Source organism: Pantherophis guttatus, chromosome 10, assembly GCF_059756535.1.
Source record: "Pantherophis guttatus breed Tessera chromosome 10, ASM5975653v1, whole genome shotgun sequence".
Classification (NCBI taxonomy): Eukaryota; Metazoa; Chordata; class Lepidosauria; order Squamata; family Colubridae; genus Pantherophis; species Pantherophis guttatus.
In genome coordinates, this window is record NC_142072.1 from 19,039,892 (window position 1) to 19,066,462 (window position 26,571).

Here is a 26,571-nt window from a genome sequence, read left to right on the forward strand (position 1 = left end):
TATTGGTTTTTCCATTTATTTCAGCCATAAAAAGTATTTACTTTCAGACATGTAGTATTACAGAAATAATTGAATAAAAGTGGTATTTTGCAGAAAGACATTGGGAAGAGAAAGGCAGGCATTGAGAACAATTTGCACAACTGGTCTAACCTTATTTCTCAATAAATAGGGTCACCTTCCTCCTGCACAGCAGAATGCAAATTATCTTGATGTACTTCTTCCTTTCTTCCTCAGAAATAATTAAGCTACATGATTTGATGCCAGGGAGAAAAAGAAAATCAGGCAATAAACAAGCAATTCAACCAGAAGCTCACTGGGAAATGTTGACTTGCATTCTCTATAAGACAGCAGGCTGATTCACATATTGCATAAGACATAATGCAGCTGGTTTCTTTTTGGCTTAGCTTCATCAATAAACCAGATTACTATGGCTTGTAGAACAAACCATGGCTAAACATCTTGGCACAGCATGTGTGACATGATCCTAGAAATGATAAATACATACACAAATGGAAAACAGTTACAGTGACGGGAAAGTGAAGATTGAGAGGGCTACTTGCTTGGCCAACCAGAATATTCTGAAAACAGGCAATGAAGAACAAGCTGCAGGAGAAGACACTCCTTGCTTTGGAAATATCTCATGTAGGACATAACCATAGTAGGTGGAAAACTACAGATTAAGAAGATGTGCTCCAAAAGTAATGAATCCATTCTCCACTGTATCCTTATAGGCATTTCAATTTTTTAAAAAATTTCCTAATTGCAGTGGGCAGAAAAGAACTATTACAACTCCCAATTTGTTTTTGTTTTGTCTTACATCAATTCACAATAATACCTTGACATTCAACACACACAACTATGGCACCTATAAGAAGAAGGAGAAAAAAAAGCCCAGAAACCACAAAAACAAACCTGCTTGAATATTTGATTCTATCACCTCAAAAACAGTTTGAGATTCTCCTACTGATAACAATGTACATTGTACATTACATGTATAATTTGTCACTAGATTACTTAGAACATCAAGTGAATCAGATTCATGGTATACATCAGCACACAAAAATATGCATGAGAGACTCACATACAAAACCATGTGGTAGCCCATATAAATGGCAGCAGCCAAGTTCCTTCGGCCTTACAAACACCAAGAGGATGGTAACACAGATTACCAGAAATGGCACTCTCCTAGGATTGGCAGCCTAGTGGATTTGCTACATCTTGGAAGTTGACCTTAAAAATTAAAGTGCTCTTCAAAATGTCTTCTTGATGTGAGATGACAGCAGGAGGAGTCTGTTGCTGCTATGCAGGATGCAGCAATGCAAATGGGAGTAATCATCCACTGCCATGATTAAAATACTTCGAATCAGTAGTGCATCCCACTTCCTACTTCTAGCATACATTCAAGAGTTTTTGCTTCACTTATTAAGGCGGGTGGTGGGTCCGGGCGCCGAGTTTGCACTATCTTCTGCTTGGGATTTTTCACTTCATCTTCCTCTTCAGTTTCAGTTTCACTTTCACACACATGGACCACGACGCTTGGAGTGGATTCGGTTCCAGCATGAAGCTCGTACTTTTCCCCTAGAGAGTATGACAGGCATGGTAAGCAACCCTTTATACCAGCGTTCCTCAACCCTTCAAGTCCCAGAATTCTCCAGCCAGCTTGCTGTACACTTGCCATAGTGACCATAAATTCCCAAACTGCCTCTAATTCTATGTCCAAGGAAGGCAGAGTCATCCAGAACCATAAAGCCGGAGAAGTCTGCTGCCAGTCCAGTCAGGGCACTGAGTAGCAAAGGTCTGTTAAGCAGCAAGGAGGCTGGTACAGGGGCAACAATCCCCTTTGAACTCTTATGTCCCATTTCACAAATAGGGTCTCAAATTCAGTACTCTGTGGTGGAACAGCATCTCTTCAAGCCACCAGAATCTCACAGGTAACTATAGCCACTCTGTTTTGTCTCCTCTGCCTGGGATCGAGAGTGGTGCCATAGTCAAAACTTGGGTGGGCACATCATCTCAAGCTCTTGAATGATCATACTTATTGTATACAGATTGATAATTTCTGGGACCCTCCAGAGATATTAGACATCAATGCCCCATTCTGAAGCTGGAAGAGGCCAAGGTCCTACCTAGACCAACAAATTATGTTGGCCAATTCATGGAGCTCACAAATATGGAATGAAGATTATTTGGTTTCTTTTATTATGACTTAAAAGCAGGGGTCTCCAACCTTGGCAACTTTAAGACTTGTGGACTTCAACTCCCAGAGTTCCTCAGCCAGCAAAAAGCTGTGGAGTTAAGTCCACAAGTCTTAATGTTGCCAAGGTTGGAGACCCCTGACTTAAAGGATATTTTAAGACCTTTAACGGTTATGAAACATCCATCAAAGTTCATACTCATTAATAGCCTGAGTCTTCTACAAACATGCCCATTTCCCTTCTGAAACATGTCATCACCATCATCATCTTTGACAGAGGTGAATTACTCAGTACTAGGCCTTGTATAGAGATAGATGCATCGGTACAGAACATGGGAGAAAAATAAAACATTCCTACCAGGCCCCAATTTTGAAACGGCGCAAAGCAAGTCATAGTTTATCATAGGAGTAGCATCTTCACTCTGCTTCCATCCTACGGGTGGGGATGCAGGAGGAGAGATCAGGAACTGTTTGGTAGGTTTGGGGGGCAAAAGGTAAGCTTTGTCTCCCACTTCTCTGGGCACCTGAACCTGAAAGAACAAATGTTGTCAGAACAGTAAGACACATAATATATCAGATTTATTTATTTATTTATTTTACAAAGTCTCTCTAGTCCTGCTTTCTCCTTTAATATTTCCACTAAAAATGCTGGGAGTTGTATAATATATCACATCCAGAGCAGGGGTCACCAACCTTTCAGACCTCAGGAACCATTAAATTCATAATTTTAAATTCCGTGGACCACTACTATGATCTGCCTAACGACCGGCTGGGTGGTCATGACTGGGTGGGCATGTCCAACTCAATGTCACTCACGTCAAGGGGCGTCTTGCCAGCCTCTACTTTTGCCCCTTCCCTCCCACCCATTCCTCGCCTGCCTGCCCGGGCTCCTTAGAGCCTCAACAGGAAGCAGTTGTTGGAGCTAAGCAGCTACCTTGAGAGTTGGCAAAAGAGCTGGCTCAGTTCAAATTGGATCTGACCGAGAAGGAGGCTCAGCAGAAGCACCTCACTGAGGACTACGAACATTAAGTTTTCCAAGCAGAGGGAAGACCTGCGGGAGTGCAAGGCCAGATACCAGTGCCTGGAGGCTCAGCGGGCCGAGATGGTCAGCCAGTTCCAGGCCATGATGCAGTCCCACTGGAACAAGGCTCTCTGGCTCTTCGCCACCAGCAGCACTTCCCTCCAGCCTTCGCCCAATAGGCTGAAGCAGACCCCAAGTCAGAATTTCTGCCCTCCTCCTCCCCACACAAAAAGATCCCAAAGAGGGAGACTCTCTGCAACAACACAAATATTCATTGTATGTATCTGTCCCAGGGGCCGTAGTTTGAGGACCCCTGATTTAATGCAATATAAAAAATGCAAATAATTCTTCAGCGGACCACCAAAATTTTCTTGCGGACCACCAGTGGTCCATGGACCACCAGTTGGTGACCGCTGATCTAGAGGACACAAAATTGGGAAAGTTATCAAGGTTATTTGGGGTTGCATTTCACCGATTGGACAAGACACTGGATTCCAAGTGCATAGTTAATTTTCTTCTAGCTATTTGAGTTAAACAGTTACCAGGGTAGTTAGTAAATAACCTATTGCTTGAGCCAAATTAAGGGTCTATTTAAGTACCCATCCATTAAGTATCCACTTATTCAGTATTCTAGCAAGAAAGGTCACTCCTATTTTATGCTACAGCTGCGCAAGCTGCTGAAGACTCCCTGCTGAATCAGTGGCTAAGCTAAGATTTTATCTCCAGCCATGGATGAAGTAGAATTTTTTGTGACCTTCCGATATTTTTAATAGCCTGTATAGCCATGTAGACAGGCCTACAGTTTACGGGGAACGTTGCTGAATTCTGAGCAGATGAGAAGGAATCAAAAAGAAGAAGGTGGGAAGATTCCGTGTAGGGTTTCATACATTGCAGAGTTACTTGCCTATTTGCAGGACTACCACAGTGGAAATAAAGAAAAGAGACATTCTGCGAAACTGATGCAGGGCACAGAAATCATCATCATCATCTTTTAATGATCCCTTGCTGGGTGGAGTCTGGGCAACTGAATGGAGCAGAGTATCTACTGGATGGATGCCCTTTCTGTCACCAATTTGTACCCTATGACTTATCATTTAAGTGTTGTACCTTATGATTCTTGTTGAATGTATCTTTTTTTTTTATGTACACTGAGAGTGTATGCACCAAAGAGAAAGTCCTTGTGTATCCGATCACACTTGGCCAATAAAGAATTCTATTCTATTCAATGTGGAGTTTTGTTCAGCAGATATATTCTCATTGAGGGCACAGAAATAATATCTTGTAAAAAGTAATCTTTTTTTTAATGCAGTGTTCTTTGCCAAGCCCAGAACACTGTGTGTGCTTTGTGTGTGTGCTTGTAGTATCAAGCTGATTTTCTGCCCATTGATATATAGCACATCACAGCACATCTGCAAGAAACGTAATGGTCCACATGCAGATGACTTCCCAGTAGACAGGATTTTCTCTAGCCATTTTGTTTGTCAGCTGTCCTGATGAGTTATTCGTGAAGATGCATTTAACTTCTCCAAGCCTGTTTTTGTGGTGAAAGGACTGCAGGCACCCTATGAAAGCAGCTTCTTTTGCCTCAGGGGCATCATAAGGTAGGCAGGGTTTGCCAGTAAGGATTTCAAACGTACTTTTAAAAGGCAAGATAATTATACTAACTAACATGAAAACTGTTGTACTAGTAGATGATATAGAGCAGAGGTGAGGAGGGCCCCTGGGAACTATTTGTATTTTTAATAGAAAGCAGGGGATTCAAATAAGAAACACATATACCTGGGCAAAATATAGCTTCATTTTTTTCCCGTTGAAATCTGCCTCGTGGAGTTCTATCCGTGCTCTGGCTGCTGCTTCTGGATTGCTAAAGTTTATCCTTACTCTTCGGAAGCTTTTAAATAACTGGAATGTAACATGAGCATCGTAGATTGTGAAAAGTGCTTCAAATCTTTCCTAAGGTAGGAGAAAAAAAACACATAACAAAGGTACCTCAAAGCTTACTTCAATAAACAAACTTATCTAGAATATTGCTTAGTTAGTTTTTCTTCTTTTCCTCGGATACCTTTTATTGCAATATCTACAGAAAAACACAGGCTCATGTAATTACAGGTTTTCTTGTATTTAAATAACCTGTATTTAAAAGAGCATATAATGCTACGTTCATACTGCCATCTAGTGGTTGCTATTATCATTATTATTGCTTCTAGAGTAAAATATATACAGTAATTGAATAATGTCATCATCGAAATTGACTCCTAGCAACCACATAGATAGACCTTCTCCAGGATGATCAGTCTCGACCTGACCCTTCAGGCCTACCAATGATGCACCCACTATAATCTGCAACTAGCATGATTTTCAAATATATTAGCATCAGTCAGATTTTCATTAAACAACTAACTATAACAATTCACACTTTGAAAGTCTTTTAATTCACTATGGAGTTAACATGGTTGCAGATGAATCATGCATATAGAGAAATTTTATCTGAAAATGCTTTACAGCAGGGGTGTCAAACTCAAGGCCCGCGGGCCGCATCTGGCCTGCAGGGTGCATAGATCTAGCCCATGGGCCCGCCCTGCAAATAGCAAAGGACTAGCCCGCGGTGCCTCTGCCAGCGAAAACGGAGCTCAGGAGGGCCACGTGCGGGTCTCCTGGGCTCCGTTTTTGGCTGCGACAGCCTCTTGCAGTCGCGGGCTCCATTTTCACCAGCAGATGGCTGCAGGAGGCCGTCGCGGACAAAAAACGGAGCCTCGATGAGTGATGTTGAGCTGGCCACGACCCCCGCCCCCCCCGAGGTCAAACACAACCCTGATGCGGCCCTCAATGAAACTGAGTTTGGCACCCCTGCTTTACAGTGTTATCACAATCATAGGAATCCCATGAAACAAAACACTGGAGTCGAGATATTATGGATTTTAAATGTAATCCAGTGATATTAGCCCAACGAGCATTTGAATCCAAGTTTCAGACTTGCAAAGCTAAAGAGTTACTTGGAGCAGGCTGAATCTGTAACATGAAAAATGCCCTTTATGTTTGCTTCAAGGCAAAGTCATTGGCTTCTCTCACAGATGACTGGTTTGTGCAAGGCATTAAGCTCATTTAATTTTCATACCTGTACATATTAATAGGTTGGATATTACACGAAGCCCATGATTTTCAAACCACATGCCAAGGTGCCTCAGGCTACCACAGTCAACTCACAGGAGCAATGGAAAATAACACAGTAACAGACTTCTAATGGATACTGCACAAACTTCCAGGAGCGTGGTGAAAAAAATTATTGACACACTAAAGGGCAGGACGAACCAAGAAAGTTTGAGGATTTCCGCATTAAAAATGACGAATCTCAGCATATAACAGCGGAGTTTGCATAACTTGCCCATGGTTGCAAATCTTGCCTTACCAAGATTTGTGAAGCCTTTCAGTGACTGCCTTGGTATGAAAATTGCTTCTCATCATCACAGTTTCCCTCTCCCAGTATTCCAAATTTAGAATTGATGATCCTTCACAGGCAGATAAGAATCACAGTGTAAGCAGAATTCAGTAAGAATTCTTCTGCGTTTATTATTTCTCTAAGTCAGGAAAAAAAGGAGCGGCCTTCATCCTATTATCTTCCAGATACAGTACCATATGCTGCTTCATCCAGATAATGAGTATTAATGTTGTTTTCCCCACAAACAGCCACACTGCATGCATTTTAGACCGATCTCTGGGTAGTCAGGGCAATCAGAATTGTGCTGTATTTCCAACGGTGACCTGCTAAGCTAAGTATTTCTGTAACTCTATAGGCAAAATCACATTGACCATGAGAAAAATAAACATAATACTGTATGTGCATGAAGGCAACACCTTTCTTAAGCCAAGGAAGATTTACTGGAGAATTAACAAAGGTACAGTATGTTCTCCATGTCCAATATTGCTGTACATCTTACTTACAAATGGAAGGTTTTTTATTTCTACAGATTGTTTTTATTTCCAAAAATGAGGGATTAGCGATTATTTTCTTTCTTTCCTGCTTTCTGAAACAATAAATCAGGGGTGAAATGCTCCGGGTTCAGACTGGATCGCCCGATCCGGTAGCGATGGCAGTTGGGGGGGGGGTTCGGAGAACCGGTAGCAGAAATCCCTGCCCTCCCCACATGCCCAGATGAGCCGCACGATCATCAGAGGCTTTTTTTTTTACTTTTAAAAGCATTTTTTTCTACAAATGCTTTTAAAAGTAAAAAAAAAAAAAAGTGGCCACACCCACCCAGTCACATTATCCCCCCCACCAAGCCACGCCCACAGAACCGGTAGTAACCAATTTTACATTTCACCACTGCAATAAATCCATCAGTGACCTTAGCTCTGGCTTCCTCTCTCAGCCCACACCATCTTACAGGGTTGTTACGAGAATAAACTGGGAGAAGGGAAAAGAGAATCCTATATGCTCCCCTTAACTTTCAGCAAATCAGAGTGGCTTTGGCGTAGTGGCTAAGATGCTGGCTTAGAAACCAGAAGACAGTGAGAGTCTCATCTTGGGCATAAAAACCAGCTGGGTTTCCCACCTCACAGGGCTGTTGTGGTGGGGAAAACAGAAGCAGGAAGGAATATGTTTGCTGCAGGGGCAGGTTTCAAAACCCGTCGCTACCGGTTTGCTCGTGGGCGCGCATCACGCTTCTGCGCATGCACAGAAGAGTCTGGGCGGGTAGGCGGAGCCTCCCTCCGCCGCCGTTACCGATTTGCCCGATCCGGGCCGAACCGGTAGCAACCCACCACTGGTTTGCTGCCCTGAATTATACATTAAAAAAGGTAGATTTTTTTTAAAAAATGGGGTGGGGAAGAGAAACCACCTCTTATGATCTAACTCTGAATCCTAGTACAGACATAGCTAAAAATACCCTATATCTATCCTATAGTCTGGGATATCCTAGTTTCCCATTCAGGTACTAACCTGGTTTGAGCCTTGAAAAGTCAAGTACAGCTTAGTGCTGCTACCTGCTACCATCAAATACGGTCAATATTTGCATAGCTACCACTTTTTGTTTACTAACATGCTGGGGGCATCCCTAAAATAATGGAATTTGCGGGCATTTTCATACATATAAAATTACAGGCAATCCCCAAAATCTTGTTAATTCTCTGCCTAATGTTTCCTATACGCAATGTACAAACAGAACAGTGGCAGAAATCACCAGAACCCAGACTGGTGAGATCTACCAAGTCAACTGCCTGTCCTCTGCATAAGCCAAATCTGCCATGTATTGGGGTTCGTTTTTCATTACCATGTAATTTTGAGAGCTAGGAAAGTACAGAGTAGTCTGGATGTCAGCAGTGGACAATCCTGAATAAGATTCGCACCTCACATGTCATCTGCCAGGGCACTCTGTAGAAATGGGGCATAATATCGTCCCCTCAGGGTGACTACAGGGTCTTACGTCAAACTGAAGATCATCATCGTAGCCAGCTATAAGCTGAGGGCATATACCAGCCCAGTATCTGATTTTTTAAAAATATAAACAATGTTGTGCTTCAATGGTTAGCTGGCCTAGATATTGGTATTTGAACACAGATCTTTTTAACATTTATATTTTATTGTGTTTTGTCTAATCTAGATAAAATGCTAATATATATTACTAGTCCGTGGGTGATATATCATATGCTAAATAAATAAATAAACTAGTCTACCTTGTTAACCATGCAGTATAATCTACATTTAGAATTCCCCAGTCAGCAAAACTGGAATGCTGGGAGTTGAAGTCCACATATCTTGAAGTTGCTGAGGATGAGAAACATTGGTCTAAATTCTTAACATTTCCACTTCATGAATCACCAGCACTGAGCACATTTGCCTGACTCATTTTTACTAGAGATTTAGTTTTTCCACACATAGGGCTAAATATGAGGTTTCTAGAAAAAAAAGGGGGGGGGGATAAAGGGGGGTGTCTGGCATAATCATCCTTCCATTAGTGCCGCGAGACGGTAATGGCTGTATTGATGATGCCCTTGTAGGTGACTATTGGAGCATGATTAGTGACTGAACAAAAATGTTTAACCCCATACTAACATCACAAATGCAGGTCATAGGAAATCTCTGGAAATCTCTTTGCCCACAAAGCTTCACGAGAAAGAGGACCCGCTTTTGATTACAGAAATGATGCAGTGAGAAAACATTAAATTTGTTATCTTTATAGTCGATCAACTCCTCTAACTCAATTTACGTGAGTTGTACCGGCCGTAATATTGTACGGCCGGTACAACATTACCCATTAACTGAACGGAAATACTGGACTATCCCACCTCTGCAGAAAAGAAACCTTATAAAGCCAAGGTCTGCTTCACTCACGCAGACCCCACTCCGCTGACGGAACAAATACACGCCAGCCTGTTACATTTCGTGATTTCCCAGCCACCGCCTGGAATGTTATTACATCAGCTATTACATAATTCCACTCTTCCATCCGAAAGCTGTTAAGCCAACTGCTTTAAAAAGTATACACGTATCTGATTTAGGGCCACATGTTATCAGTCTTTTTCCCAGAGCGCTGGACCAACGCTCAGGCTTTCTCCCGCTCTCCCCCTCATCTATTTTGGAGGTCATCAAGCTAAACAGCCACCTATTACATGTGTCCTTGGCAGAACCACTGAGGCAAAGAAATTCTCATTTATGGATGCCCAGAGCGATGTGCAGCCAAAAATAAAATGCCACCTTCTTTCTCCGTTCACCCTCTTCCCTTTTGGCCCTAGTGCAAGAGGACTCTCCCCACCCTACTGTCAAGGTCAGGGGAGGGGGCCTAGGAATTAAAAGAAGGAAGAAGCCCTTGCACGCGCACACACACACACACAAGTTCCATAGCACTGCATCATCTCTAGGTAGGCTCGCTCAAGACGACCTCGGGCACCATTTCATTAAGTCACCCTGTTTTTTGGAACACCGGAGGGAGTATCCTGCAGAGGCAGCCGAGTGAATAAATCAGGATTATGGGGACAACGATCAGGCCAGGCCGTCACTGAGAGGAGATGGAAAGGGTCGCGGGGAACCAGATCAGCATAATCAGAGCAGGTTATTTTTTGCAATGGAACATTCCCAGGATTGGTTGCTGCCTCTTTGCTCCATGCAATGAGCAAGGGAAAAAAATAATTATGGGGGGGTGTCGAAAGAGAAATGTGCTACACAGGATACAGATCAAAATAAGTATTCTTATGATGGAGGGAGGGGCATCATTCCAGGTATGTATAAATGATATTAGAGTAAGGTAGAAACCTTAAACATGGCTATTTCATTTTAAAAAACCCAGTTAGCAGAAAGCACCAGTCAGGCAAGAGATTCTTTAATGTATCTTTTCCTCAAACATAGAAAGATCAGAGGCCACTGATCCCACGATAATTCGACAGGATGTAAGCAAGGTTGGTTTCAGATGGTGGAAGATCAAATCAGATCAAATTCTATTTCTGTCATGGACTATGTACAAAAAGCAAAAAGACGAATACCCGCAACAAGCAGACGACAATATATCACGTAAGGAAACAAATACTACCATCAATGACCAGTATTTAAGAAGTGCAATACTGTATATGTTCAGGAGAAACCTGGCATCTCTCAAAGATATTTCATAACACAGAACAGATATATGGTAATGATCATAAAATGCATTAGATGGGGATATTTTGTTACAGAAGGAAATGCTGGATTTCACTTCATCTGATGATGAAATAATACTTTTAGTAGCTGGCTCCCTTCCCACCCTCCCAGACAGTGATTATTGCACAGTCCAACTTCAATATGTTTGGGGGACTTTGGGCCAGCCCCTCTCTCTGAACCCAAACCACCTCAAAGGCAGTGGTGGTATTCAGCTGGTTCTATCCAGATCGCACAATCCGGTAGCGGCGGCTGCGGTAGGCTCCGCCCAGCCGCCTGGATGTCATCACCTCCTGTTTGTGACGCTCTGCGCATGCGTGTGCTCACATCTGCAAACCGGTAGCGAAGGTAAGTCAATACCACCCCTGCTCACAGGGTTATTGTAGGGAAAACAGGAGGTGGGAGTATTATGCACACTGGCCTGAGTTGAGCGAATAAAGTCAGAATACAGGTAGTCCTCCACTTATAACAGTTCATTTAATGACCATTCAAAGTACAACAGCACTGGAAAAAGTGCTGTTTTCCACATGGCCGTTGCAGTATCCCCAGGGTCACCTGATCAAAACTCAGATGCTTGGCAACTGAGTCATATTTATGACGGTTCCAGTGCCCCAGGGTCACGTGATCAACTTTTGAGACCTTCTTATAAGCAGTCAATGGGGGAAGCCAGATTCACTTAACAACCGTGTTACTAATTCAACAACTGCAGTGGTTCACTTAACAGCAGTGGCAAGAAAGGTCATAAAATGGAATAAAATTCACTTAACAAACGTACATACATTTAACAAATATACATACATACATACATACAATATATATATATATATTAAGTTCCGGAGCTCGCAGAATGTCTGCTTCTTTCTTTACTAATATACCTGGAACTCGTAGAATAGAATAGTTTGTAATACACACACACACACACACACACACACACACACACACACACACACTTCCATGTATTTGGCTTTTTATTCTGCTCAGTCTTAGAGGCTGTGAGTTTTAAATTCATCTCCTCTATCCCAATTCCACATTTTTATTCCACCTCAGGAACAGAGAGTGCTGTCTCTGGATCCTAACCCAGTGCAAGGAAACAGGCTGCTCCATCAAAAGCACTTGGTCTCTATGCCACTCCATTCCCAGGCTCTTGTGTCCCACGTGTTAAAGCAGCCTTCTCTTACCTGGGTTGGGACTGCCGGCTGGCCAGTAATTCTGGAAACCACACCCCATCCCACTGGGCAGCCTCTGGATGGAAACAGGTGCTCGAAAAACACATAGCGTGTCTTCACGTCAGAGCCCTTCCCTAATAAGGTCCGCCTGATTCGCCAGTTGCGTCCCTTTCTGGATCGGGACTCCTTACGCACAGTCACTCAGGCACTCGTCACTTCTTGCCTGGACTACTGCAATGCTCTCTACATGGGGCTCCCCTTGAGGAGTACCTGGAGGCTCCAACTGGTGCAGAATGCGGCCGCGCGGGGGATTATGGGAGCGAGGGGGCGCTCCCATGTGACACCTCTCCTGCGTGAGCTGCATTGGCTTCCAGTGGTCTTCTGGGTGAGCTTCAAGGTGTTGGTTACCACCTTTAAAGTGCTCCATGGCAGAGGACCTGGGTATTTGCGGGACCGCCTTCTGCCGCCGATAGCCTCCCACCGACCAGTATGCTCCCACAGAGAGGGATTCCTCAGGGTGCCGTCAGCCAGGCAATGTCGGCTGGTGACCCCCAGGGGGAGGGCCTTCTCTGTGGCAGCTCCTGCCCTCTGGAACGATTTGCCCCTGGAGATAAGAAGGATATCGGATCTCCGGGTCTTTTGCCGTGCCCTAAAAACTTTTCTTTTCCATCAAGCAGGGCTGGCGTGAAAACCCCCCCTCCCCCTTTTAAGATTTTTTAGCTTTTTAAATTGTCAAATGGGTTTTAGTTTGAATGTTTTAAATTTGGGCCAAAGTATGTAATTCTTTTAATACTTTTAAATTTTGTATTGATATGTGTTTTAGTTCTGGCTGTGCACCGCCCTGAGTCCACTAGGAAAAGGGCGGTATACAAATTGAATAAATAATAATAATAATAATAATAATAATAATAATAATGATGATGATGATGATGATGATGATGATGATGATGATGGATCCCTTCTGCTGCCTCTGGGTAAAACCTACCCCATATCGAGCCATTCCTGTTATTCTTTCACTCTGGATCTAGTTTCCATCCCCCCCCCCACACTTTCCGTTCAATCATGTCCAATTCTTGAAGAGTGCCTGGACAAGTCTCTGTAGTTTTCTTGGCAACATTTTTCAGGGGTGGTTTTCCATTGTCTCCTTCCTAGGGCGAAGGGAAAGTGACTGGCCCAAGGTCACCCAGCTGGTTTGTGCCTAAGGCAGGACTAGATCTCCCGGCCTCCCAGTTTCTAGTCTGATGCCTTTATATCAAACTGGCATAGTCCATTCCTTTCCAGAGGGAAATATATCTAATAGAACTATGCTATTCTGTTTCCAATACTGTGTTTAATGTAGTACCTAAAAGGGCCAGGTTCAGTTCCCATACCATTGTCTAGCTCTTCTATAAACGTCTAAGAAATAAGCTGCATTTTATTCAATGAACCCACTTCTAAGTAAACATGCACAGAACTACATTCTGAGATCGATCGGCTCCATAGTCCAGTATTTATCTGCCTGTCTATCTTTCCGATATAAAACAAGCCCCAAATGGCCATAATTATTTAGTGAAGTTACAGCATGATCAAACAATGTAACGACAATCTCTGGCCCAGCAGGCTGGCTCAGGAATTCTGGGAGTTGAAGTCTACAAGACGTAAAAAGGCCACGATTCCCCACCCTGATTTAAAGTATAGTCCTTGGATCTGTGAAAGCTAAATGATTTGCCAGCCTATGTTGAAAAATAATACAATATTTTATCCATTTATTAAATGTATATGCCACCCATCTCATTATCCACAGCGACTATAGGTGGCATATGAATAATTAAAACCCATGTTTAAGAAACACTGACGTAGTGAACTCCACTATCTAGTGAGGATTCAACCAGTTCTTTCTGGATCCAGTCAGTGGTGGGTTTCAAATTTTTTTACTACCGGTTCGGTGGGTGTGGCTTAGTGGGCGTGGCATGGCTTGGTGGGCGTGGCAGGGGAAGGATACTGTAAAATCTCCATTCCGTCCCCAATCCAGGGGAAGGATACTGCAAAATCCCCATTTCCTCCTGATCAGCTGGGACTCGGGAGACACAGAATAGAAGTGGGCAGGGCCAGTCGGAATTTTTACTACCGGTTCTCCAGAACTACTCAAAATTTCCGCTACCGGTTCTCCAGAACTGGTCAGAACCTGCTGAAACCCACCTCTGGATCCACTCCAACTTTCCAACTATTGAATATGACTATTCCTCCATTCATTTAACTTCTATCCTAAGCAACAGCATTTAAAGCAATCTATATGGCAATGAATCATATTTTTAAAAAGACTTTAAATAAGATGTTGGAAGAGTTTATTCCGCTTTCTAAATTTCTTTCATGAATATAAAGGAGCACACAGAACTCCTTTAAAACTGTTATTTCACACCACACTTACAACAAGGAAGAAAAAACATGTTTTGTCACCAAAGTATTATAGACAATTAAGTCCCAGTTTCTTCAGAAACAAATTCAGCCTCAACTAGAGCTGTCATGGAAACATGCCTGCCTACGCATGATTAACCTTGCTTTATGACTGTCAGGACAATGAAAAGTAATAACAGCGTTCCATTTGGCGTTTCAGTCTCTCTGTTGCAACAAAAACTTAAATAGTTTACAGAAAGGTGTACGGGGATAGGAAAAAAAACCCTGCCTCTCGATATTTAAATTTCTTAAATTTTGAGAATTATGATATGCCTTGGTTCTATGAAAGAGGGCTATTTGTTAATAAAGAATATGTTTCTTTGAAGAACTGAATTCCAAATGAAAAGTTCTGATACTAAGCATGGCTTCAAGGCAGCTTTTATCCAATATCTGAATCAGGCTTTGAAGTATGATGTGGAAGTTAATCTATCTGGATTCTAAGACGTACAAGAAGTTCCTGCAAGAGAGGCCAGCTTACAGTATCCATCCTGTACATAGGAAAATAGCTGTGGGGCCCTGTGCCTTAACTTGGGAGAAGGGAAAGGGCAGACAGGATTATCACAAGAGCGTGGAACTAGGAGAAGGAAGGAAGCATGGCAGGGAACTAGGGATTGGGACATGGGGGCCACAGCTTGAAAGCAGTTGACCAGTTGTCCAGCCCTTGGCTTCCATCCACTATCCTCCTGTATCCTCAGTGGCCCTGGGCTCCAGCTGCTGATCCTGAATGCCAAGTTGGGATGTAACAAAGCTGCCTTCATTCATGATTTACTATGGATGAGGATGCTGACCTGACTTGTTTAACAGATGCCTGGTTTGGCCTGGGGGGAAGACCCCCTCCAAGAATTGTACTCAACCAGGTTTTGCACCAGTTGAGAGACCCCAAGAAGGGAAGGAGGATGGTTTTTGTAATCTGAGAGGAAGTGGCAGGTGTGCCCAGGAAGGTATTTGAACAACTTCTTCTAGTGTACTAGTTGTGCCCTTCCCCTGGACTGGGAAGCCCTTCAGACGGTCACTAGTATATTGGTATGTTGGAATGACCTTGGGAGACAGCAGGAAGAGCCACGGCCTGGGGAGCACTCTAATAAAAAGCAGCTAAGCTGGCAAAAGTAATGGCAGCATGGCAAATGTCTCCGAAGGGACCCACCCTAGTTTCTTGGGCTGCAAAGGTGACAAGGGAGAAGTGTACTTTCGAATTTGCAAGATTCTGTTGATATAACATTACAATAAAGTATATTTACTTCACCTGGGCATGTTCCCTGTATGGACTACCTCACAAGGCTAACACCTCATCACTTCACATCTCAACTTCTGCATGCAATTCAAGGTGCTGGTTACGACCTATTGGAGGGACCACTTACTCCATGCTCAGCCCAGCCAGTTCAATCTCGCAAATTTAGCATGTTCCATGTTCCTTCAATTTACAGTAGTGTCATCAATAGGGACCTAAGAAGTGTGCCCTTCTTGTCTAGAATGAAATCTCACTTGATATCTGTCTGGCTACCAGCCTACTGGTACTTCCAAAAAGTCTTAAAACCTGGCAATTCTCCAAGACCTTGGGCTGCTGGATTGGGTGGTATTTATTTATTTGTTTGTTTGTCCAATTTATATGCCGCCCTTCTCCATACTCAGGGCGGCTTACAATGCATTATAGCAATAGCTTGCATACTTTTATGTATATACCTGCTTATTAGGGCTTTCGGCCCCCCCTAAGCGGTGTTGTTCTATACAAAGCTGGCTTATTGCCCCCACAATCCGGGTATTACCAGTTCTGCCATTGGTTTTTGTGGGTTGTTGTTTTATTCTCTTATAATTATTGTATTCTGTTTTTATATTATTGTTTTATTGTATGGGACCGGGTGGAATCAGGTGGTGTTTCAATTGAATAAATTAAACTACTAGGGAAATGTCTACTGAGTGCCCTAAATTTAAAAAAAAAATCACAATTAGGAGCTTCCCGATTTGCTTGGAACTGAAAATAACTAATCAGGTTCTCATCATGCTAAGTCATGGTTCCCTTCATCATGATCAATTGTATAGCTGATTGGTTCACTTATAACGTTTGTGGGAATGCAAAAATGTTTAAAAAGAAGAAATGGGAATGACGAGCCTCCCATTAAAGTAAAACAAAATTGAAAAAGGTCAAAAATCTTCAATCCTTCCCTTTCTGGGTGATGTTATCATAAGCCTCCAATGGTCCATCAGCTGAGAGGAGAGTAAGTTGCAATTTCTGATCCAGAAAAAGATGCCTGTGCCCGTCGCTAAATTTCACCCATTTTACCATGCCAGCACCAAACTACACAATGGCTACACAACATTTGTGAATCTTTGTAAAAGGAACCGTTTTTGTTTACCTACAGATAACCGATTACATTGAGCTATACACTCTGCACTAGGTGGCAGTGATTTCAAAGAGGAATAGTTTTTTATTAGGTTATCTCTAAAATATCAAGAATTGAACCTGGATTTTTGCTTACAAAGCAGATACTCCACAATGAACTGGAAAGTTTACAACACTTGTTTAAAATATATCTGAGGACGCATGCAGTAATCTACTTCAAATTTCAAATCTTTATTGTCAGTGCACAACATATGTGCAATGAGATTGGTTGAGCTCCCTTAGTGCACACACACCCCCAACACAGTGAAGACAGAAAATCCCATACCCAATAAATCGTATTAACAAAACTCTACTTCTAAGTAGAGTTACAACTCAATACTGGATCCCAAAGCAATCTTCTAGACCAGAGGTCTTTAAACTTGGCAGCTTTAAGACTTGTGGACTTCAACTATGCCGGCTGGAGAATTCTGGGAGTTGAAGTCCACAAGTCTTAAAGCTGCCAAGTTTAAAGACCTCCGGTCTAGACTGTGGTTAGGAGCAGAAATCAGCATTTTTGGGTTTTTTTTATACACTATCTAATTATATAATTCACCCATCAGTAGAATTAAATAACTAGTATTAATCTTTTATCCTATGGTAAAAGAAACATATATTGTTTGAATAAAGCCCCATATTTGATTTTCAATAAATTTTACATTGATTTTAATAAACTGGAACTATATTTGCCAACAGTACTGTTGTTCTTAAAACCCTTTACCTTTTGCTCTTGAGCTTCAAATACTGTTTCATGAACACTGCAAGCAAAGAGTGAGGTAGGAAGATCACTTAAATCCATCATCTCTTCCAAGTCTTCTTCGTTTTCTCCAAAAATCATTTCTTCCTCTTCTTCTAGGTCACTGCTATAAAGGTCTGACTGACTATCACTCCAGGCCTTCATTGTATCATTAATCACTGTCCATTCAAAGCTTCTTTCTGCCTCTGTATTCTGCGCTTGTAGGAAGTCTTTCAAGTGAGCCAAGAGAGCGGGGGAGAGAGGGGGGGGGGAGAGAGAAAGAGAGAGAACAAAAACAGTAAGGAAGATATTTTTCTATCATTTCTTATTTTGGCTGTTTTTAATGGTTTAGTCATTATGTGCAGAAATAAGGCCTGACCTTAGATGACCTGGCTCATTTTACAACTCGTTGATTCCTAGTGTAGGAAGGAGTCACTGGTTATTCAGATATGAATAATAAGCGTGATGCAATATTCAGTCTTTTATCATGAGACAGGCCTAAATGAGACTCCCATGCACTGGGCTGCATCCAAAGACTTAAACACATTTCCTGTTCCCCCCCAAAAAATCAGTTCTGGAAATAGACCAACCACCTCTATAAGTGCACATTCTGAAAGAGTAAATTGAACCTTCCAGGGAACACATGAAGGTTCTAGAAACAGATTGTACAATTTGATCTCAGGGCATCCAAGAAACAGTAGATCACCCCCTTTTCCATGGTGAGGACGACGACTCATTAGCAACTCCTTTGCTCTGATGGCAGAAAACTCTGCCACTTTCTGATGTGAGGGGAGAGCAAGGAGTAAATGTGGATCAGACTAAAGAATATCTCTGATCCACCAAACAAAGCTCTTCTGAGTTTCCAACTTTCCTTCAGGAAGAAACGACAATTAAGACAGCATTTATGACACAGAGGGGAAAAAATAATAATAGGAATCCTTTTTTCCCTAACTTTTTGCTTTGCTGACAAAGATATCATAGATCCTCCCCAATATCACATGACTCAATCAATTAAATCCAACCAATTTATTTAGAATTTATTTTTGTTTTGTGTCCAAAATAATATTACGGATGAGCAACTGAATTTTCCAGGAAATGACACATGCTCATTTACAAGAAACCGATACTGGACAAAGGAAGACGTCTCTTCTCTTTCTTTCCCATACCCACAAGATCATCACCACCAGCTAGCCTCTGGAAAGGATCTAGAAGCTTCTTGCTTCATGCTTTTATTTTTCAAGTATTGCTTCTTATTCGTTTATATTCTTTGCATGATGCTTTTGGAGATTATCTTGAAAAACTGCATCTAAAAAATTATAATAAGCTCAGATGGGATTTGCAGATGACACCTAATGGGTCCTGAATTCAGAAGCAAACAGGCTTTAATACAGTTATCTCAAACATAGCAACTTTAAGATTGTAGACCTCAAGTCCCACAATTCCTCAGCCAGCCTAGAATATGAAGTTCACATGTCTTAAGGTTGCCAATGTTGAGAAACATTGCTCTAACAGGTTGGCTTCCTATATGGAGTTAGCCTTTGTCCTGTCTTAAACCTGACATGCAATCTGCTGGAATCCAGAAACCCTAAGACTGTGATGGCGAACCTATGGCACGCGTGCCAGAGGTGGCATGCAACGCCCTCTGATGGCACATGAGCCATTGCCCCAGTTTAGCTCTGCTGCGCATGCGCACGTGCTTCCCACTGGCCAGTTGGTCTTCGGGTCTCTGCCATGCATGTGCGGGGCACATGTACCCCCCCCCGCATGCATGCGGGGATGGGGTGCATGCATGGGGGCTGTATGCGCATGTGCGGGGGTGTGTGGGGTGTATGCACAGGGGCTGCACGCGCATTGCATTTTCAGGTTCAGGTATGTGCACTTTGGGCACTTGGTCTGGAAAAACTTAGCCATCACTGCCCTACGACATTCCAAGGTTGGATGAAGGCCTGTGTAGTTAGGTTGATGTTGTAGCATCAGAAATATGTACTACATCATGATAGGCAAATTGGCAAGCATCCTGACATTCTTTACTATGAGACAAAAGCAAATAGAATCATGGTCTGAAAATTGCTAAATTCTTTAGCAGGACCCAGTATCTGATATTTAAACATTAAATTCCTTTGCAATCTGAATGTTTCCAGCTTAATAAAAGGTGCATAATGGATACCAGTTAAATAGCTTTCAGAAACAGTCAACTTTATTTTCCACATAATCCATTTCTCTAAAAGTACCATATTTTCTATTTACTACTCAGATGTCAATAATGCACATTTAATTATCAGAAATTAGCCAGTTGCATGAACTTTTTATTTTAAAACCCCTTATATATGATATCTGAGACATTGTGCATAAAAATGAATCACAAGCACTGTTGTACACTATGAGCTTGAAGAGCTTTTAAAGGCAAGGGTTGGCTGGCCCAACAGAGTAGACACAATTTACTTAAGTGTCTGTCTACTACATGTACCAGACTGAAAGGAGAACAGACCTGGCAAATGGTTTCTCTCCTTCCCTCTGCTTGCCCATTGGAAAACACGGTCTCTATAGTGATGGGATTTGATTTGTGCTCGGGAAGAAAGATTACAACAGGTTCATTTTTAATTCCAGAATATTAATATTAGACTTGGCCTACCATGCTTTTCACACGCCCTTCAAGGAAAGTCACAACTGGATGACAATAGAAGTTAAGTTATATTGCTTTAAAGAACGGGTGTAAAACTTGATTGCATCACGTGACGTATCGTGTATTGCGGGGCCAGGGTGGGCGTGGTCTGTGTGTGATGCATCCGGCCCGTGGGCCGCCAGTATGACAGGCCTGTTTTAAAAACATATTTAAAAATAGCCTCAAAGTAGAAATATTACATTAAAACCAATAACATTACATAACATTTTAAGAGAGAAGTAAAAAGCCCACAATAAAAGTTAAAATTGCTACAGATGGAACACCTAGGTAGGATAACAAAACTTTAGAAGTCAGCAAAAGATGCAAATGTGTAAGTTCAGGTGCATATCTTGTGTATATGTATATATGTATAAACACTGCACTTCCGATGTAAATAGAAATGATATTTAATGTATTTCATAAACTTAATAAAATATTTAAAAAAAAAAAAGAAAATGTATAAGTTCAAGAAAGGTCCTGCTTGTTAAACATGACGTTCACATCAGACTTAGTAAGACACTAATTGTAACTGAGCAAGGCAGGCATTCAGCAATCAAAGTCTCTGTATTGAGACAGTTCATTCCTGCACAATATCTCAAGTGTCACATTTGAGGGACTTTTAATAAATACAATTTATTATAGGCATATTTGCTAATTCCAATATTCAATTCATTATGCAATCATAAACAATCATTTATTCAATTTATATGTGGCCCAACTCCCAGTGGCTTTGTGCAATTTATGAATTGTTAAATATATTTAAAAACAAGGAGACAAAAGAAAAAGATGGCAGAAATGATGAAACTGGATAGGAGCAAAGGAAAAAAAAGGGTCTTCAAACATCGTCATCAAAGGGTGAGCTAGTTCTTCAGGACCCCTGAAACACTAATAGGATGGAGGCACTTTGAATGTGGGGAGGGGCCCACTCCAGAGAGATGGCATAAGGCAGAAATCAAATATGTTGAGTATTAAAACATCAGAGCAATCTCTGAATTTGGCTTGGATCAAATTCAAGGTGCCGCTTGCTCAGAACAGACATTATATGTTTCCAACAGGCTGTTCCTTTTAGCAAACTAACCAGACAGTGCTACCCATGTTTCAGATTCTGGGCCAGCCTCTTAACAGTTTCATTGGAGGAAAACACATCTGATTTGCAGGTTATCAGGGCCTGGAGCATGACTGATACCTGGTAAACCAGGTCAGTCTGAGGATTGAGGCTCCTGGACACAAAGGCCATCTGTGCTTCTACTGACAGCAAAGGATCTGGAGGAATTGCCAAATGATGACCTTGGGTGTTGCCTATATGCCAAAATTAGCAAAGCAGATGGATGGAAGGAGAAAAAAATTATACAAAGAAATATACAGCAATGTTAAAAATGAAGTTAAGAATCTTCAGAGAACACAAGGGCATTCTGTATTTCTGAAGAAAGAATGAAAATTAACTTGCAGCAATGATCACATTGCGAATTTGATGACTCACAATTCCAAAATATTTCAATTTATAATACCGCAGCATTAACGTTTTCAGAGTGTTCAGTAGCTACAGGAGAAAGATTCTATAGTCAAAATAATTACTGCAAATTAGGCTATTTCTCTACGCAGAGATCACTGAGAAGCCCAGTTGTTAACTGAGTGTTTTAGTGTGAATTTCTATATTCTAACTCCCTAAAAGTGCATTACATTTTTTCTGAGTGGGAAGGACATTTAAAAAGAGAAGAACATAGAGAACTGAATTAATTTGGTAAACAGATTAAGGCCTTGATTAAAGAGCCATATTTCAACAATCTCCCTTAACAAAAAGGGGATTGCAAAGTGACTTTTCTAGCATAAAGATCTTTAACAGAAATAAAATGTTGATTTACCAAGAAATCTACAATGCAAACAAAACACAGTGAATTAGTAGATGAAAAGGAATCTTCAGTTTCAGTCCAGAATGCTGGATTCTTGCTTTGAGGAATTACCAAACTGAGATGACATAAGCCAGCTCCAATAGCCTCTGTTTCAGTTTTTGCATTTGCAAAGAGATTAACATATACCAACAACTGCAAGAGAACCAGAAAGCTTAACAGAATTTAAATTCACTCATGACTGGTCTATTTTAATAACTGAATAAAATGACTAATATATTTGATCAGAAGATTGGGATTTTATACATGTATAGGTTGTTTGTGTTGAGCAGGTACCTCAATGGAAAAACCAAGTTAACATTTTTTCCTACTAGAATTATCTATCAAAGTCAGGTGTAAAACTATGAACTATGCATCATAATTTTTTCATATAAAAACCCTACTTTTCCCCTAGTATCCTTTTCAAGCAAACATATACTGGTAGCACTGTTACCATTAATGCAGGATTACTACTGATCATCATGGATTCCAAAAAAAAACATGTTATATATCCTTGTCTTCCCCATAGATTGTGTTTTTCAGTATTATGCAACAGAAGAAACAAGAAGCTAATAAAAAAATCTGCCAGAATCAATCTGCTATGCTAGGAAAAGTTGCTGAAAGCAACAGAAGAAACTTATGTTTTAGCAAAACAAATCTTGTCAAAGTAGAGTTTATAGGTTTCAAACCCTAGGTGGCAGCATCTAGCTAAAGTTGCTTATTGTCCAAAACTTAAGCATTGGTGGGCCTGGTAGCATTTGGATGATAGACCAACAGGAGATTCCAGAGTTCAAGGTTAGATGCGAAGTTGAATAAAAACATCTCAGAAAAATAGAATTGAGCTCAACTTGAAGAATTCTAAATTAGAAAGGCACATGCAGCGGAATCAATTGCCTAGCACACTCTTCTATATGGCTAAGGGTATATATCTCAATTTGTTGGTTGAACATTGACTCTGAGCATCCTTGATTCTGTGGCAAACTCTGACCCTGTAACATGATTGTGCACAAGATTGTGACTACTACTGTAATCCAATAGAATTATCCAATATTCATGAATCTGAGAAACCAGTTTTGTAAAGTGATGAAACTGAACAATGAAAAAGCTAATTTCTATGCTAATAAACAGATGTTTATCAAAGCCTTAGCCTCAGGGACACGTGACTGCACAGAGTTTGATATTAAAGGTAAGTATTTACCTTCTCAAGCCTCAAAATTTGAGGATTAAAGCATTTTAAAAATCACCATCTTTATGACGTACTTGCTTGTGCTGTCAGTTCTCCACACTCATGAATAAGGAAATTATACATCCTGACTAAGGCAGGGCAAGCACTTAATTTTTTCCTAACAGAAGGTCTGTTTATTTTCCCTAGCACACTGTTTCCTCCTTCACCAAGGCTGCTTCGAAAGAGAATGCTAAAGTGTTATTCTGTCAGATGCCCACTACACAGTGGATAAGTCTCACTCTTCCCACATGGCAGGAAAGAAAAACAACAAAAAACTACTTTATGTTAAGTAAGGTTAGTGGATAATGTGAATGTTTCCCTCCAGAAAGTAGGGGATTCATATTGCTCATTCATATTGTGTGAAATCAGTTTCCTGTTTTAATTAAATCAGGCCAATCAATAGATGGGGTAAAAAGTGAAGAATCAAGTCAAACAATTATTGTAAAAAGAAGCTATAAAAAATAAATAGGCAATAAACTTGTATCCATGTGGCAGAGGAAGCCACAAAAATAAAGGGAAATCTCCTTAAAATGATAAACAGCCCCCTCACCCCTAAAAAGACTAGCTGTGTCTGAAAGTACAAGGACATAAACTGGAGACAGTAAATATAATAAAGAAAAACATAAGGAATCAATGATATGGATATCTTTCATGGGGGGTGGGTGGGTGGGGAAGGAACCTTGCAACCAATCCTCACATTTTCCACCTTCAACAGATCTGCAAAGGAAAGGGAAGCCGAGAGCTAAAGGATCAGAAACACAGGGCAGTTTCACTCAATGACCGCTTCACTTAAGAACCGAGTAACCCATCACCATAGTGGTTGCTAAAATAAGGACTACTTGTGTAGCTAGATTCCAGCAATGCTTTGCTTTAGGAGCGGAGAACATGGGAAAGTAAGAAACGCCAAGCAGAACAAGAGGAAACAGACATTTAAAAAAAAGGAGAAAATGGAGCAACCCCACTCTCACCCCCCCAAATACTGAAAGAGCAAGAAGGTGGGGGGGAGGGAGCAGTGGTGAAATCCAATTTTTTTTACTACGGGTTCTGTGGGTGTGGCTTGGTGGGCGTGGCAGGGGAAGGTTACTGCAAAATCCCCATTCCCTCCCCACTCCTGGGGGAAGGATACTGCAAAATCCCCATTCCCTCTCCAGTCCAGGGGGAAGGATATTGCAAAACCTCCATTCCCTCCCCACTCCAGGGGGAAGGATACTGCAAAATCCCCATTCCCTCCCCACTCCAGGGGGAAGGATATTGCACAATCTCCATTCCCACCCCATTCCTGGGGGAAGGATACTGCAAAATCCCCATTCCCACCCCACTCTAGGGCCAGCCAGAGGTGGCATTTGCCGGTTCTCCGAACTGCTCAAAATTTCCGCTACCGGTTCTCCAGAAACCTGCTGGATTTCACCCCTGGGAGAGAGAGACAGAGAGAAATGAACAAGAGCCCCTAAGAGTAGGAGGAGAGATTTCCTAACTGTGGGAAATGCAGCAGAAGGGCTCATCAACCTCCTGTGGTAATATTGGAGAGGGGTTGGTGGTGGTGACCCACAATCAGCAAAAAGGGCAGCTCTCCCCCTCCCCCCACCCCTCCCCCACTCCCTTCATCTTTTAATGGAAGGAATAAATTCTGGGGCTTGAAAAGATACCATTTCCTCGGTTAGCTCCACCATGCCTTTCCAAGAGCAAAACTGAAAACCGAAGCAAGGGGGAATAAAAAGAGCTTCAGGTTTGGGGGGGGGGGCAGGTCGGCCCTTGAGTCACCGCAGGAGCCCCCCCTCTTCTCCACCCTGGGGCCCTTCAGGAAGCAGCAGCAGCAGCAGCAGCGCAGGGAAGAAGAGAAAAGCCGGGGGGCGAGGTATACTACTCCTGCCCATGGAGGTTCCCCCCCTGCCTTGCCACGGGGACTGACTGCTGTGCGCAAGGATGGCGGCGGGGCTGGATTTGTCCCCAGCGGAAGCTCCTTAAGAAAGACCCCCGTTCTTGGGCTAGTCATCTCCTCAGCTCCGGCCCACCTCACGGGGTTGTTGTTGTTGTGGGGACGATGGCAAGAGGAGGAGACCCCTCCCCCGCCCTTAAACCTGCCCGTGGGGGAGGGGGAGGGGGAGGGCGGCCACAGCCAAAGGAGAAGAGCGGGAAGCCGGGAGACGCCACACGGGCCCCCACCCCCACCCCCACATCCCCCTCAGGAGCGGCGGGGGTCGCGAAGGGCAAAGCCGGCGAGGTCACCGGGATTGCGTCCCTCCCGTTCTTCTCACCTTCGGGCCGCGGCCACCTTCTCCCGGCCCAAGAAGTCGAGCCAGCCGCGGGGCAGCGCCAGCGCCTCACGAACCACCTGCCTCAGCTCTTCTTCTGCTGCTGCGGCCGCCCGGCCGACTCGCCCGCCTTCCTTTGCGGGCTGACGGAGGACTCGGCGAGCGCGCCCCGAGCGCGCGCGCGCCCGACCTCGAGCCCGAGCCCGGCCAACCGCGCTCGCGCCTCCCTCGTCGCCCCTAGCAACCGCCGACGCCCCGCTTAGCCCTCTTCCGGTCGTGGATCTCTAACCCGGAAGTGCCTCTCTCTCTCGCGTGCGGGAAGCCCGGCGGCGGAATGACAGGTGAGGGTTGGGGGTGGGGTGGAAAAGCCTCTATTCCAATTGGAAGAATGGAATCTCGGGCTGTAAAAAAAACTCTACACGACCTCTAGATGGCAGGCAAGAGTTGGGTAGCTCTATTTAATTGAAGCCGCCAACTTCTCTCTCAAGCCGTAATGTGGCTAATTTTGGCGCCCTGCATAGAATAGAATAGAATAGAATAGAATAGAATAGAATAGAATAGAATTTTTATTGGCCAAGTGTGATTGGACACACAAGGAATTTGTCTTGGTGCATATGAATAGAATAGAATAGAATAGAATAGAATAGAATAGAATAGAATAGAATAGAATAGAATAGAATTTTTATTGGCCAAGTGTGATTGGACACACAAGGAATTTGTCTTGGTGCATATGAATAGAATAGAATAGAATAGAATAGAATAGAATAGAATAGAATAGAATAGAATAGAATAGAAAATATGGAATGGAATATAGAATAGGAAAATAGAATAGAATAGAATAGAATAGAATAGAATAGAATAGAATAGAATAGAATAGAATTTTTATTGGCCAAGTGTGATTGGACACACAAGGAATTTGTCTTGGTGCATATGAATAGAATAGAATAGAATAGAATAGAATAGAATAGAATAGAATAGAATAGAATAGAATAGAATAGAAT

At 42.4% G+C, this 26,571-nt stretch overlaps 1 protein-coding gene across 2 annotated transcripts; it reads right to left on the bottom strand.

Annotated features, from left to right (window-relative positions):
- Positions 1 to 25,874, bottom strand: RCAN3 (regulator of calcineurin 3). 2 transcript variants are annotated; one of them, XM_034413479.3, is made up of 5 exons: positions 25,574 to 25,874; positions 17,531 to 17,775; positions 4,995 to 5,168; positions 2,553 to 2,724; positions 1 to 1,578 (listed from the first exon to the last, which is right to left on the bottom strand). In XM_034413479.3, the coding sequence occupies exons 2-5, from the start codon at positions 17,708 to 17,710 to the stop codon at positions 1,364 to 1,366; spliced, it is 741 nt and encodes a 246-aa protein (XP_034269370.1). In that variant the 5' UTR covers positions 17,711 to 17,775; positions 25,574 to 25,874; the 3' UTR covers positions 1 to 1,363. The 2 variants fall into 2 exon arrangements, with proteins under 2 accessions (XP_034269370.1, XP_034269371.1); XM_034413480.3 differs by lacking the exon at positions 25,574 to 25,874 and adding an exon at positions 20,178 to 20,360.
- Positions 25,875 to 26,571: the final 697 nt, after the last annotated feature.